Source organism: Phlebotomus papatasi, chromosome 3, assembly GCF_024763615.1.
Source record: "Phlebotomus papatasi isolate M1 chromosome 3, Ppap_2.1, whole genome shotgun sequence".
In the NCBI taxonomy this organism is placed as follows: domain Eukaryota; kingdom Metazoa; phylum Arthropoda; class Insecta; order Diptera; family Psychodidae; genus Phlebotomus; species Phlebotomus papatasi.
This window is the reverse complement of record NC_077224.1, coordinates 36652711-36668657: the sequence shown is the minus strand read 5'-3', so window position 1 is coordinate 36668657 and position 15947 is coordinate 36652711. Positions and strand designations below refer to the sequence as shown.

General features: G+C 32.2%; 1 protein-coding gene across 2 annotated transcripts in view; it reads right to left on the bottom strand.

Annotated features, from left to right (window-relative positions):
• The window catches only part of LOC129805527 (telomerase-binding protein EST1A), a 67435-nt gene that overhangs the window by 16357 nt on the left and 35131 nt on the right, over positions 1-15947 (bottom strand). For both annotated transcript variants that reach the window (XM_055853492.1, XM_055853494.1), the window contains 7 exons: positions 14563-14800; positions 14305-14416; positions 13665-13738; positions 10203-10306; positions 9994-10109; positions 9734-9871; positions 6900-7181 (listed from right to left, as the gene is read on the bottom strand). In XM_055853492.1, the coding sequence (XP_055709467.1) occupies positions 6900-7181; positions 9734-9871; positions 9994-10109; positions 10203-10306; positions 13665-13738; positions 14305-14416; positions 14563-14800 (1064 nt within the window). The remainder of the gene's footprint in view (positions 1-6899; positions 7182-9733; positions 9872-9993; positions 10110-10202; positions 10307-13664; positions 13739-14304; positions 14417-14562; positions 14801-15947) is intronic.

Sequence of the window (15947 nt, the reverse complement as noted above, 5' to 3'; positions counted from 1 at the left end):
GTCCTTTATTTTCCAATACTTCTTCCATTCCAGAATATGTAGAGAAAGTGTTCCAAAATTTATGATAAATTCTCATTTCAAAGTGAAATATTAAATTCTTATTTTTGATATTTAGAATACATTATTTTGTGTGTTATATCGGACACAAGTTTGTCGAAATTCGTTGTCCTTGTGGAACTATCTGAACTTCACCGATTCTTCTAATCTCTCGTTTTGAGGGTCTACATTTGACATTTGACAAATGAAAACAAAACCAAAAGTTTATGAAATTTTGAGAATTAAAGAAAGTGTCCGATATTGCAAGCTGACCGAAATTTTGCACATTCTCATAACATACAGAAAGCAATACAAAACAAGTGAAATAAATGTCCTAAAATTTAACTATCATAATAGGTGCAGTGCAACCCACACAGGCTATTTCAAGAAATGAGGTACCTTTTATAATCTCAAATATAATTGAATTTAAAATTATACTAAAGTAGGAGATGGGCTCATAATTTTGGACAGTTTCTAAATTTGGACACTTTGAGGGAAAAATTGGACACTAAAAATTAATTGATGAAAATTATATTTTTTTACAATATTTGATGAACAATGAATTCTATCTAAAAACTTGTTCTTTTTGGAAGATTTGGAAGATTGGAAGAACACTAAATTCGTTAATTTATGAATATGATTTGAGTTAAAATTTCTTTGTTGCAACTTCAGTGTGAGCAATTGCTTAGGTAAAATGTGACAGAACTCCATGCTTACGTCAGTCTTATTTAGCTGTGGTGAAGTACTAATAAATTTTCCTTGCTTTTCTTTTTTTTTTGAGTGATATTATTAAATTTTGAGTGATAGTAATTTGTACATTTGCCCTAAAGTGAGATTTGCCTTGTGAATTACGTTTTTCGTGTGAAAAATGGAGATTTATTGAGAGGTGATAATCCTTATTTTGGACAGGTGTTTTTCTCTCGCAATTTTGTGTAGTTTTAGCTTTTGTGATGACTAGGTTGTAGAAATGCATGGAAAAACAAAGGAGCAACATGTCTACGAACGAATTGTAATGAGAAAAGCCTTAAAATGCTCCCGGTAAGACCAGGGAGTGCGCGAATCCGCGCGCTTTTGGAGTTCCAAAGTCAACTCACTTCAAAGAATAATATGGAAAGTTTCCGGGCTCCTTGTGACATTCTACGGTTCCCTTACATAAACAGGAAGGGTACTTGGTAAGATAGGTTCTTGAAATGGAGAACAATGGGCATGTTATTGAGATGGATTAGCTGTCCAAAATTACAACCAAAGTGTCCAAATTTACAACCAAGGTGTCCAAAATCTGAGTCAAACTCACATCTACATATCAATTCATTTTTAAACGTATTAAGCCTAATTTCAGTAAAAACAAAAGCGATAAACAGCTTGCCAGGTTTCTAAACAACCCTTCTAAGAGGGGAGTAACAAAAAAAATTAGTATTGAAATATCGCACTTCAAACTTAGAACATTGATGCATTTAAACAACCTGTCCAAAATTATAATCTCTTTCCCTACATAGAAAATTTTATACCAATTTTTTTTTTTCATTTTGCCAAGAAAATCTTTAACCGAAATATAGAGCACCTGTAAAATTTTTCAAAAAAATAAAGAATTATCTCAGAAATAAGTTGGGATTTTACTGAACGAACTCCAGAGAGAGGTAGTAGTATATAATCCATCGATTTTGATTTTATTCAGTTATTTAGCATAAAATAAACATTCAAAAATATGATTTAAGGCTTTATTACTTATTTTTCAAAAGAGAAAACAATTTTTCAAAATATATTTTAAAAAATATATAAAATGTCATTATTTGTTTTTTCTAAAACAGAAATGCAGAATATCTAACTTCGCTTCCCTATGTTAATTGTGAGCTTTTCTGTATTTGTAGCACTTAAAAAAGACGTCTGGAGATAGGTTTTCTAATGGGGGTCATCGAAGATCGGAAGAATATCTTTAACGGTTTAAGCAGGACGATCATAAATTGAAAAAAAGGAATTATACATATAAGTGTTCTCTCTTTGAGTTCGAGCAGTAAAATGGTCTTCACCTTCATGGATTCGGTAAAGACGATCCTCAACTGCTAGAAGTTTTAGAACTAAAAATCGCCACAACAAGGGGGCAAAGTCACCCCCGGAAACAAAAGATATCCGTATCTACGTTACGTCATGTGATATGGATTCCACTTAAATTTCCTTAGGCAAAATTTTATATCTGATCCCAATTTTTCAGAAATATGCTATACCGCGAAATAGTTTATTGGTGCAAAGAGTCGGTGACTTCTCAACCTCAAATTTACATAATTCCTCATCAATTAAATCATCTCCAAAACACCAATAAAATTTATAGCCATAGGTTAGTGTGAATTGTTAATGACTTTGACTAGAGTGTTGACGAATATTTTGTGATATCGCACATAAAAGATTTGTTAATTAAATCAAATTTCTCCTGAAACGTCGGCCATCAATAAATTTTCAACAAAAATTCTGACCATTTCACCTAAATGTCCAGATATTTCTAGCTTGATAGTGTCAATTATTTCCTTGTCAGCGTCCTCAATTTAGTCTCCACGAAATATTTTAGCATTTCAAACGGAGATTCTTTTGTGCCATTTTATGCTTCAAATTTAGAAAATTAATTTTATGTTAAGAAAAAAAATCTACTAATTTGTCAGAGAAAAAGATAACGAATTGGACATTTCTAATTAATTTGCGCTTCACATTGTTTTCTCTCCTACACATCTTCTTGCCACAATTTTTTCTTTACACCGTAACATCTATTAAGACGTGTTTTTCTTTTTTTATTATTTAGTTTTAAGTCGTCAGGATACAAAGATACAACTAGAATTTATCACAGCATTATCTTGACATCACATCGTACAAATTATTTCCGTGTGACGATGACCTGGAAATAAATTCCTTGCAGTTTATGCACGTTGTGCAAATTGGCGCCTTCCAGAAAACTGACACCGACATAATTTAAGAGTGTTTGTTCCCACATCAAATTCATGCTTCGACTAACAATTTCAACCTTCTTTTTTATCTTCTTCTTCTTGCAAACTAACTTCTTACTCGTGCGCACACACACATTATTCTAATGCTCTCCTAGGTGACTTCTTTTTTAGCATTCGCTATCATTTTCTACACCTCCAACATTTCTTCTTACCCTCTCACCTTCAAGCAACTTGCTACTAACACAGTGCATTTTTCGCTAAAAAAAAAACTTTGCCTTTTTAATGTTTTTTTTGTTTTGTTCTCATTCTCTTGAGCAAAATTATTGTCGCCAAGTTGACATAAAAAGGTATTATCTTCTCATTCTTTTTAACTCAACACACCTCACAGACTTTACAATGTTGCATACACACGCTTTATTACAACATAATTCTACTCACTGATTTTGATATGGAAGAGAGTTAAAAAAAAAACAAAAATAAGAATGAAAAGATAATCATTCGAGTGAATAAACTGCACTCGTTAAAACCACTACTTGACGATTTATGTTATTTTAAATTCACGCCTCAATTCAAGACGCGAATGCGTTTTTAATATTCCATATAAGACATTAAGACAGAACTGTGTTAAATTTTGAACTGGATGATGTGCACAATGAATACTAAAATAATCATCCCGCAGAGAGAATTCCATTAATAAAATTTATAATGCAAAAATGCTGTATTCACTTGAATATTTTCACCTTTCTTCCTTGTCTTTATTTATTTTTTTCATACACAAAAAAAACAGAACATGAGTTATTTATAGGAATTTCTTATAAAAAGCAAGCTACTTCTACTGTTTTAATTCAAGAAAATTCCTGCAGAGATATAATTATTGGTAATAAAATAAATCCCATGTAAATAAATCTAAGATGCATTAAGTAATATTCATCATTTTATGTCCTTTTTTTGCAAAAGAATTCTATATCAATTTACATTTCTCTCCCAATTATAAATTCAGAAATTTTCAATTTTATTCTCTTTTTTGTCAGAAGTCAATAGATAAAGCAGCTGGCGCATTATTTCGAACAGCTTGCAATACAGAAGACTTATCCATCTTCTTCATTTACTCTTAGTTTATTCTTCTTAGAACATAAGCAGAAAATCTATTCATTTTTTAATATAATTTGAATTCAATTTTTTTCCACATAAAGTGTATACTGTCACATACTGACACTCTGGTCATTTCCAGCAGCCTAAAAGATAAATAAAACTATTTACACCAATTATCGTTGATGCTCGAAGAATTCAAGCTCAATTTCGAATTTTAAAACAAAACTTTCACACAAAGTTAAAAAATAAATGAAATACCAGGCTATAAAAGCTGCTAAAAATGTTAGGGGAAAGTACTCTCCCTTCGAACGTTCATGCCTTCGAATAATGTGAATTTTCTTTTAGTTTTCCTAAGAGACTTATATATTTCTATTGAATATTAGTTTGCTTATCATCAATTGTTGATAATTTCGTGACAATTTAGTGCAAATCTCTTACGAAAAACAAAATAAATTCACATTATTCGAAGGCATGAACGTTCGGAGGGAGAGCACTTTCCCCTACTCAGAGATTTTAAAAGGAATTATTATAGAACAGGAATATGAGACTTGTTTCTTTGTTTTTCCTTATAACAAAGTAGAAGACTGACATATCGTCGCTTCATTATGACTACATTTTCTCTGTATATTTGTTCGAAACGACTAGTAATCATTAGAAACAAATATTGATACAATCAAATGCACTTAAAATAGTTTCGTTTAGAAACATGTTAACCAGCAAGACACTTCGAAATCCTAACAGGAAGTACTTCTGCCACCACGCAGATAAAACAGAGAGTAAAATAGTATTTTCGTTAACTATTGAAACCGATCTTTGAATGTCTTTTCACTTGAACAAACTCCAACTTGTGAATTCTCAGACTCCTGCCATTCACAGATAGAGTTTGAAAAATTCGAAGAGATATTTGAATAACCAAAAACGATATTCTTACTTATTGGTAATTCCGTAATACGAGCTTCAGACCTGAGACTTAGCCATATGACTTTACAGCTTTAATTTTTCAACAATCAAGATTTTTTGGAAAAAAATAACTTAAGATTGGATTATTAAGGACAAATGACCTATTAAATTCCGAAAAAGCAATAAAATTGGTTGCTATTTGGGATTTTGAGACCTTCAGAAACTGGACTAAACCTGTAGTCTGAAGACCACATAAGGTTCCTAAAGTACGGGAAGGCTTTCAGGTTTTGCAGACACTCTGGCTTCGAATACTTCGGATTTTGTCCATACTCTTTAAATGAATCTGACCAATCGATACAATTAAAGAAATATAGGACAAAAATATCAAGTGTTCGAAGCCGGATAGAAACCTTAAACCCTTACTGTACATCTTGTTCGAATTTCGAAGTGCTCAAGTGTCAAATTATATTATTTTGTGGGGTATTTCTGACATTTCTAACCTCCCAAAGTCCAACGCTTTTTTTCAAATTTAACGAAATTTATGTGAGATTAAATTGTACTTTGAATCAAAATTTTCTCACAAGTTTAGTGGTCACATACTTCTTTTCATTTTATACGATCATAATGTATGTAAACATTCAGGAAGAAGCACATAAGGGGAAGTCGGGCACCTGTGAAAGTAGGGCACCTTTGAAATTGGGTTTTTTTCTCCTATGTTTAAGTGGAACTGAGCCATATCATAATGTAATTTAGCTTCTCAATCTGTTTGTGCACCTAAATTATATGACGATAAGGCTCAATTTTATTTAAAAATAGATGAAAAATTCCAATTTCAAAGGTGCCCCACTTCCCCCTAAATATGATTTTTTAACATAACCCCACAATTGACATATTGAATCCAAACGTCGCGTCGTTCGAATTTGAAAGATTCAGATTTGAGAGACTCTACTGTAATTCTTTTTCCATTTCTGTAATGACTGATTTTGTTTCACTGTGTCACTGTAAGGGCCTTGACAGACCTGAAGATTAGCCGAGAGACGGCTTAGCGTAATTGAGGCGCTCAGAGCAAAAAAAAACTCTAAATCGTATGCATTTCCTTATTAAAATAGCGTTTTTTTTTGCTCTGAGCTCCTCAATTATACTAGAAATAATGGTCAAACTACATTTCCATCTTTTTCCACTAAGTCGCCTCTCGGCTTAAGTCGTAAGTGTGTCTAGGGCATAAGAGTGCGTCATCATCGATAGATAAGCCACGAGTAAAGCATTAAAGCATTTAAACGAGGACTTAGCTAAGCCTCCACCAAATTTTCGGACTTAGCCAGAACCCGATCTTTTCAGACGATGACTTAAACATTAAGTCTCAACCATAGGTCTCTAGTCTGAAGCCCACATTAGAATAATATGGAATGGAACTATCGAGATGTAATACACCTTAACATTACTACTTGAAACAGGAACTATTAAAAATGGAAACCAAATTTTATCGCTCGTTATGCGTAAAATTCTATTCTAAATAATTGTCTACGATTGATTTCGGTACAAAATCCATTTTATTGCTCTAGAATAGATTGAGAATATATTTCCAAAGATTGCTTTAAAAAAAAAAGCAAAACAACAGAGACGCTTAACAAGATAATCAAGGAGAATCTAAAACAAAAACGTCAATTGGAAATTTCGATGGAATTACAATCTTCTTCTAGCTATCCACAGTATAAATGGCAAAACAAGAGTCACAGCGGGAGTTGCCAATGAAAATTTTGATGGTGTACATTTTATATGAATAAAAATTAAAGAAATTCTTTCAGAATTTCTGTGAGGAGGAAAAAATAATTGCCACAAGAAATAATTACATGTTCAAAATGAATTTTTCTTCCTCCCTTTCTTCCCCATCAAATCTGCAGACAATCTTTACATTATATTGAAGTATTTTAACAAACATACCTGCAATCTCTGATTCTGATGCTCCTGCATCTTATGTCGACGTTCCAGTTCATCTTTTCGTCGAAGGAGTTTCCTAATTTCAGTCGTATTATCAGCACAATTTGACAAACTATCCAATTTACTTGCCACAGAAGATACATTAGAACCTTTCTTCATCACATCATTTTCACAAATATTTTCACTACTACGCACTTCACTACTATCCACTCGATTGTCCACTACATGTGTCTCATTCTCATCTTCATCACTGAAACTTTCCACCAGCATCTCCGAATCGCTAGACTGAAAGATCAAAAGAGAAAAAAATATGTCAAAAAAAATTTGGTGTCGCTATAAAAGAAATTAAAACTAATCCTACTTAAGTCCTCTTTTTCCACACAGCTTGAACCAACTTAATTACGAGAAATATACAATTTCACAGAGGATTCCCTAGCATTGCTATTGTAAAGTATTGATTTATGCTTTGGATATCATAATTAAAAAATTAAATGGCTGTTAAAAGCAAAAGCTTCATATTATATTTATGAGTTTCAAGACAGCGTGGTCCGCCCTAAGTACGATTTTTTTAATGAAGTTGAAACAATTTTAGATTGCAAATTCAGATAAAATACGAGCAATCTTCATAAAAAAATGCCTTTGCGGTTTAAGTACATATTTTGTTGGGAATTTTCAGAAAAAAAAACATTGCAAAATAAAATAAACGTTTTTACTTTATAGTGAAATTATTTCTGAAATACTATTTAATAAAATTAAAAAATAAAACAAAATAATAATAATAAAATAAAATAGGGGAGATGTGTTAAATTTCGGACAACTGTACTAAATTTCGGCCAGCTTGCAATTTCGGCCACTTCTTTGTTCCTCAAATTTCCATGACTTTTTAGTTTTTGCATACACTAGAGATTATACAATGCAAAACAAAAAACAAAAAACGTGGCTTATACGTACGAGATACTGTAAAAAAGACTTTGGAAGAATTCCAGAAGGGCGATGAACTATGATAATTAAGGTGACCGAAAAATTGTCCAAAGCTATGTCTATATTTTTATTCATTTTAAATTCTATTAATAATAATCATAGAGAAATATAAAAACGATAAAGTATCTAGAAGGTACCGAGCAACACTCCTTAAAAAGAAGTATAAAAAATTCAATTTGTATGAAAATAAAAAAAAAATATTAGATTTCATACTTAAGACTTTAGAAAAGTAAAAAAAAATATTGATGTTACTTAGTGTACAATATCGTACACAATGTTTCTTGCACTACCGGAACGCTTGAGAAGCATAACAAGTGTCCGATATCACAAGCTCTCCGAAATTTAAGAGTTCCCCTTTGAAAATTTTGAGTCAACAAAGTATTCAAAATATAGCACAATGTTCCATAGAGGAACTTAGGCCTCGGTTCGGAAAATCCATTATTATTTTTTCTTTTACAGGGCAGGGATTGTGTGCCCCATGCCCCATGGAATCAAGTTCAGTGAAGCTTAACTGGATGCAATCCGAACACTTTTAACGCCAGAAAAATTCTTGGTGACCTAAAGGTGATTCGAACCCGGGGCACTTGCATCATAGGGCGAGTGCTCTACCACCACTTGACACAATGAGTTTGTTTGTTATTATTTGTTTTATCACAAAAAAACAAATTCTAAAATATAAAGCTTTTCTGTTATAAATAATGAATTATTGAAAATAAGTGAAATGAAAAATGAGTAGAAGAATTTAAATTGTATAATCTAGAAAGATTTTGCAGTTAGCCAAGACACCCATCATGAACACAAATTCAAAGAGGTATCTAGAAGGCCATTCTATATGAAAGATTAAGTTGAAAAACGATAAAATTGTTAACGATAAGTTTTGTTATAAATCGAGAGAAAAGCTTCCAGTAGAACTTAGGTTTAAGCTAGCTGAGTCTTTTTTTTACAATTAGTTGGTATGTGTCTTGGCTTATCGTTTTCTTTTTTTATTCCTTAAAAAAAACATAAGAAGAAAAAAAGTGTCAGAACATTTTAGATAAACTGAATATTTTAATAAGTTTTTTAATGCACAAACTCTAGATTGCAGCACTATTGGTCCTGTTTTGAATTAATCGCATTACTCCAAAAACGCTAAAAGTTCTTTAAATCCAATTTATCAATTTATAATTGGTTTATAATGAATTTCCTAGAGAGGAAAGCAGCGGCTTCTCTAAATCTTTTTATCGTCTTAGTTTGCTCTTCTTCCTTTCATCTAAAATGTCAGATAGTCTTTTTTCTACAACATGAGAAAGAGCATTTCCACCGTTTGACTCTGGAGGTTGGTCACCAACGCTAAGACGGCGATGGACATTAACATTGCTTTCTTAAATTAATAATAAAAAAATTATATTTCGCAAATTTGCCAATTTTCACGATTTTCGCGATTTCATTTTGGAGAAAATTTCATGATTATCTTTGGTACAATTAGCTTATAAAACTTCGTGTATAAAATTGAAAAAACCCGTAAATTAATTTCTTTTTCCTAATACTTGTGTGCTACGAAATAAACCACAATAAACTTGAATACTTCTTTAACTTGTCTCTTAAAAAATATACAGGTTTAACTCTCGCTGCTTAATTAAGCTGATTACTCTGTACTTTTCGATACTATTTAATATAATTAAGTACCTGCAATGGAAGATAAAACATTGCAAAGTTCGAATATCAAAGAAAAATAATAAATTTTCAATTATAATGATTGCGTTCGAATTAATTATCAATGCAATATTCAACCTATTTATCCACTCTAAAAGAAATTAATAATTACAAGGGTTTTATCAAACTCTGATGGGGAGATAAAAAGATGCACTTAAACTTACCTCGTCCGTTCTATTTTGCACCACACTTATGTATTCTGCCGTGCCATCTTCGTAAGTGACTTTTTTCAGGACGGGTGGTTCACAAGAGCACAAATAATCTGTGCCAACATATAAAATCTTCTGCAAACGCAAAGCGTTCTACGGATCCAAAAAAAGACAAAAAAAGAGAGAGAAAAAAACACCAGACAGAAAATATAAATGTAAATACAAAATATTCAGTCATTTGCAAATTTATCCCAAAATATTAATTGAGATCTCACCTGAGCTGACTCAATATCATCATCCCTGTGACAAAAAATCTCCTCAGGAGCATTGTAGATGAGTGGTGTGAAACCGGCTAAAGCTATATCTTCCTGCAGACGTACAATCTCGTAATCTGCCATGAGAGATGGGACAAATTGAAATGCCAGTATTTGGGTGTTAAGTGATTCTTTTTTTTTGTACATCGGCACAAACAAACACAACTCACCAGCTTTTCTCTCAGTTGACAGAATATCACGATTAATATCCACGTTCTCAAGAATAACCACCAAAGAGGCCAATTTGGACCATGGATCATGACTTGTGCTGGACCTGTGAGATTTCAATTTACAAATAAACATTTTTAAACTTTTTTTATTCTTCTAAATTTATTTATTATTTATTATTTATTTATTATTTCTAAATTTTCTTCTTATTTCTTCTAAATTTCTTTACGAAAAAGTAAGAAAAAATAAATACTGACAATTTAAAAGATATCATAAAAAGGGGTCCCGGTCAAAATCCCGAACGCCAAAATCCCGAAAGCCAAAATCCCGAATGGGCCAAAATCCCGAAAGCCAAAATCTAGAATTCTTAAAAGTGTCACAGCTACTTCCACGATTGTATCCACGCTTGCTGGAGGCAAAGGGAAATCTTCTGAGTCTTAGGAAATTATTCTAAACATTTTCTTCCATATAATTTCATCTATTTCAGGATTTTTAAAATTCGGGATTTTGGCTTTCGGGATTTTGGCTTTCAGGATTTTGGCCTTTTCGGGATTTTGGCTTTCGGGATTTTGGCTTTCGGGATTCTGGCTGCCACCGCATAAAAAGAATTGAAAAAAATGTTGAAAAGCGCCCCTACTTTGTCAAATTCACAAACTTTGTGACTTAAGTGCCATATGGAAGGATAGGGGTAGTTTCACACATGCATTACTTTTAAAAATATTCATTTTCGGGATAATAAAAAAAATATCTAAGAATTGTACATTGTACTTTAAAATAGATAATACCCAAGATAAACTAACAATGCATAGTTAGATTCGAATATGAATCTTATTAATTTGAAAAATAAATCTTGAATATAAATTCAGTTGGGTGAAACTGCCCCATTTTTCTTCTAAAAAAAAAAAAAAGATTTTCAGTTATTAATTAAGTTGTTTAAAAATATAATTGATACTAATTAAAAATTTATTTAGCGATTAGTTAAAATATTTCCTAAAATAGTGTGAGTGCAATAGAGTGCCCCAATTGAAGCGTAATCAATTTAGGGCGCTATAACTTTCAAACTACCAGTCGCAGCTCCCATATATTTTGCATAAATTTATTAACTACAATTCCACGAAAATATTTGCCAAAAATCTGTGAAATTTTACTGATCGAACTCAAAAAGAGAGCAGTCAATCGTCTTTTTCAACGTGTCACCGTTCTGGAGCTTAAACGGTAAGAGATATCGACTTCAAGTCTTCGATGACCCCTAATAAAGAAAAACAACATCTCTAGACGTTTTTTTTCCCCTTCCTAACCACCCTCTATCCGCTCCAAAATTATATTTTTAGTTTTTCTCAAAATTGGCCCAAGCTTTTTCAATGATTTTCGGATATGTTTTAGAGGTAGTCCAGGCGAACATTTCATCCAAACATACCTTGACCGGATAATTCACCATTTTGGATTATTGAAGGTCAAAGTTCAACCACTTTGGAGGACCCATTTTCCAACCGATTTGGTTAAATTTGGATTCTGAAGTCGTTGACATACAAAAATGTCAGTAAAGAGATACTAGAAAATCCAACAAGACTCGGTATCGTTACAGACATTTATGGTTCCTGGATGTAAATTCCGAATGCTCACGTTCGGGCAGCGTGCGATGCGTTTATCGACAGACCAAGAGTCGTAGACGGTACCATAAGTGGTAACATCAACAATTTTAAATAATTCTCAAACATTGAAAGATTTCTGACATTTCCCCTCGTTAACAATAAAATTCATTTTGGAATAAAAATAGAGTTAAGAGAATAGAAAATAGAGTGAAATAAGAATAGAGTTTTGGAAAGTTACACTTCAACTGGCTCACCCTATTCTATTGATTTTCGGACACAAATAAATATCGGTTCAGAACCGGTTCATATCCTGTTGGAACCAGTTCACATTTATCATGATTTTGTAAACAGTTCAAATGAATACAAACTTGCCAAAAACCGATTGAGTATCAGGGACAGTAAAATACGGTAACGACTTTTGGCTCCTTTGTCCTTTTAAAGCCTTTTCGAGCCACCGATCGTTTCAGATTTGTAGTCCTGAGAAAGGAAGAAAACCCCTCCGATACTTCAGCTTGAGAAATTAAAAGGAGAAAGGAGCCAAATGTCTTTATAGAATTCTTGCCTTAATTTAGTATACACGCTACGACTTTCCTTTTTCATTCTTTACTATTTTAATTCTTTTACAAAATTAGTAAGAAAATTCTTCATCACAATCGATTAATAAACGACAAATAATTTTTATCCAAAATTCAATTATATTACTCATAAATTATTTTGGGAAATGTTTTGAGTGATTTATAAAACGGTTCAAATCGGTTATGAACTGATCATGAACCGGTTATGTATCGATAAGTTTTATCCGAAATTCATATATTTACTATATTTATTACTATTAAAAATATTTTGGACAATCTTTTGAGTGATTTATAAATCGGTTGAAATCAGTTCAAAAACCAGTAAACGGTAAATGATGCGAAAGTAATTTTAAGGTTATAGCATCTAAGTCACAAGTTGAGCACTTTGCAAAGCAAAATAGGATATTTTGCCAGTCCTTTTTATTCTTTGATGTGTATGTTAGCTTAGTGGTCTTCCTTCATTTTGTTTTATACTTTGTTTTTTTTTTCTCATTTTCATCCTTTACTACCAATGATAAACAAATTTAACCCTTTAAGGACGATTGGGTCACTGGTGGCCCAAAAAATGAAAAATTTTCTTCGGCCATCTAAAACCAGATTTCCATGTTTTGCTCTCAGAAGCCAGAAAAAGCCAGTTTTTCTGACCTCCAATTTTTGACCCTCTCGTCCTGAAAGGGTTAAAAATGCAAGTTTTTATACAAAATTATTTTGATGAGTTTTTGATCGTAGTTTTTTTTCTAATTATTCAATATAGATCCGGACAAAGCACGTTACGGATGCTGAAAAAGTTGAAGTAAAATGTTTTGTAATAAAGATGAAAACTATTTGGATGCTAAAATAGAAAACAGTTATCTAAGACACACATCAAACAATAAAAAACTGTAAGACTTTTTATTTGGTTCGTGCTTAGAATTTTTGTTCCAATTTTTTCTTTATATTGAGATTTCCTCCTTTTAATTTCCATCCTTAACTATATCAACAATAAATAGGCTCAAAAGAATACAAATTTTTAATACAAAAATAATTTGTTAGTAAGATTTTGAGATGACAGTAAAGATCACAAAGGTTTAACATTCAACGTATTTTATCATTAACCTTTTGCCAAATATCCCATCTTTAAGTTCAAAAGTGCCGTCTTTTTTTAAAAATTTTAACTGACGAAAATCCTCTTACTGCGGAAATTGACCTAGCATTTAATTTAGATTGGAAGGAGGCTTAACACAGTACAGTTTGTCAGAGTTATCCTCTTGCGTCAAAATAAATTAAAAGTGAAATTGAGGAGAAATCGAATAATTACCCAAGTTTGTAGTCAGAACAAGTGGGTGGAGGATTCCATACAGCATGATGACACAGCAACCAGTCGCACCAAACCTACAATAAACATTCCAAAATAGTGATATTTTGCAAAAACCTAAAAAAAATCCAATTAAGCGTTGTTTTCACCGAAAAAAATATGATCCGAAAAAAAACCATCAAGATTGATAAATTTCTTCCCATAAAGGTTAATCCAGAGTGTTAAAATAATATTACACTGGGTGTGATTCTCATATCTGCATCATCACACAAATAAATGTATTAACTACACGAAGAAGGTGAAGAAAAAGACTCTGTGATTTTGATGCAAAAAAAAAGAAATATTAAATAAAAGACAACCTTCAAGTTACTTAATAAATTCAACGATGAATATTATGAAAGAAGAAGAGACATAAAAGAAAATTTTATAGTATCTTTTTTGAGAGTTCACGGAGAAGAAGTTATACGAAAAATAAAAGAAGTAACTTCCTCTATCGTCTTGTACAACTTTTTTTTTGGAAATTGTGCGCTCAGGAAAAAAAATATTTTCTCAATATAAATATTAATTAATTGACAATTGATAAGAATCTTTATAGCCATTTGTTTTGGTAGAAACCACAAGTGAACACCAATGGGAAACTCACCTTAATCGACGGCAGCATAACACGAGCATCCTCATTTAGCACTAAAAGCTTCTTTCCATTCCTACTGTTTTCAGATTCTTTAGTTGTCGTTGCTCTCCATGTTTCTCCGCATCTGTTTTTTTTTGTAATCAAAATATTAATCAATTGCCAAAAATATTGCTCTTCTTTCTTATTTGTCTGTCACAGAATACTGAAAAAACCCGCAAAAGAACAGACAGCCAAAAACTTTAAGAGAAAAAAAAATGCAGGAAAACTCACTCATTCTTAGTGGTGTTGCTCTTTCCTGCTGCCGTGGGAACAATATTCTCACCATCCAGCGTTATAATAGGTCCAAATACTTGACGACTCCCACTTGTTGTACATGGTGTCGATTCTGGTGATAGAGTCTCCCTGATTATCGTCACGAAACGCTCAAGCATAATCCCAAACATTATCAGAGCAATTGAAATTGCACACTCTTGGATTTCAGATCGTCCTCCGGGCGCTATTGATGGATCTGCAAAGAGATCAAGAAGGTTATGCAGCCTAGCATTTTGATTGACACTAATAAGTTTCATCAATTGTCAGCCATTCAAGATGCGCGCAAATATTCGCACATTCAAGAGGATGTGTCTTCAATGTTGCTACAGGATGCAGTAAAACAACAAAAAAAACGTAGAACAAATTGTTGAAGCTAAGCACACGATATATTCACTTAAGGTCGTATAACAATAAAATATCCATTAAATCTATCAGACTATAGATAAACACTACACAGGATCTTTCTAGTGACACATAACAAATATTCAAATAAAATATATTTCCTGCTGAATTGGAATTCGGGCATAAAATGGGTTTGTGTCTTGACTTAGGGAAAGGTATACAGCTTCCACATAGTTATATTTTTCACACACTGAGAAAAAAACGGGTATGCGATTAACTTTTTTTCCTCATAATTTTAACACTTTTTAGGTGTAAAAATATATCAACATTTTTTAATGTCAATTTCACACCTTTTTAAGGGTAAAATTAACATGGAAAAGGATAACTTTAACCCCTAATACATCTAAAAAGCATAATATTTACACCGATTTCGAATCAATAATGCAGGGTAAAATAAACATTTCCAGAATGTTATTTTAATTTTTTCTGATTTCTCTCAGTGCATCAATTGTCAAACAAGTTTTAGAATTACCCCATTAATTTTCACTAATTTAAGGGTCATCTTTTCGAAATAATCCTGAGAATACCTATTACATTCTTCACTAATAATTGTATAATTTTGTTGCATTTTTGAAACGCCATTAATATTGTATTTACAAGATATTTTCTGCGGCAATTCATCGGTCAATTTTCCAGGCTAACTGTTCATAAGAAATACTTTCCTGATTTACTGTGCCAAAAATGTTGCATAGAAAAATGAATCAGGAAGACAAACTCTATCCGGGTTCATCAGGGGCGATTATTCTGCCCTAAAAGGATAACCACAACCACCCCTGACGGACCCGGAAGGAGTTCATTTGCATGATTTACAAAATAAATTTAGAGATATTTCAAAAATGTTTTCCCAAGTTAGCGCCCCTTATGGAAGACAAATATGCATAATTATATTATTTGTTAAATTCCATGAAGTGCAAAATACCGAAATAGACAAGGGGTAACTC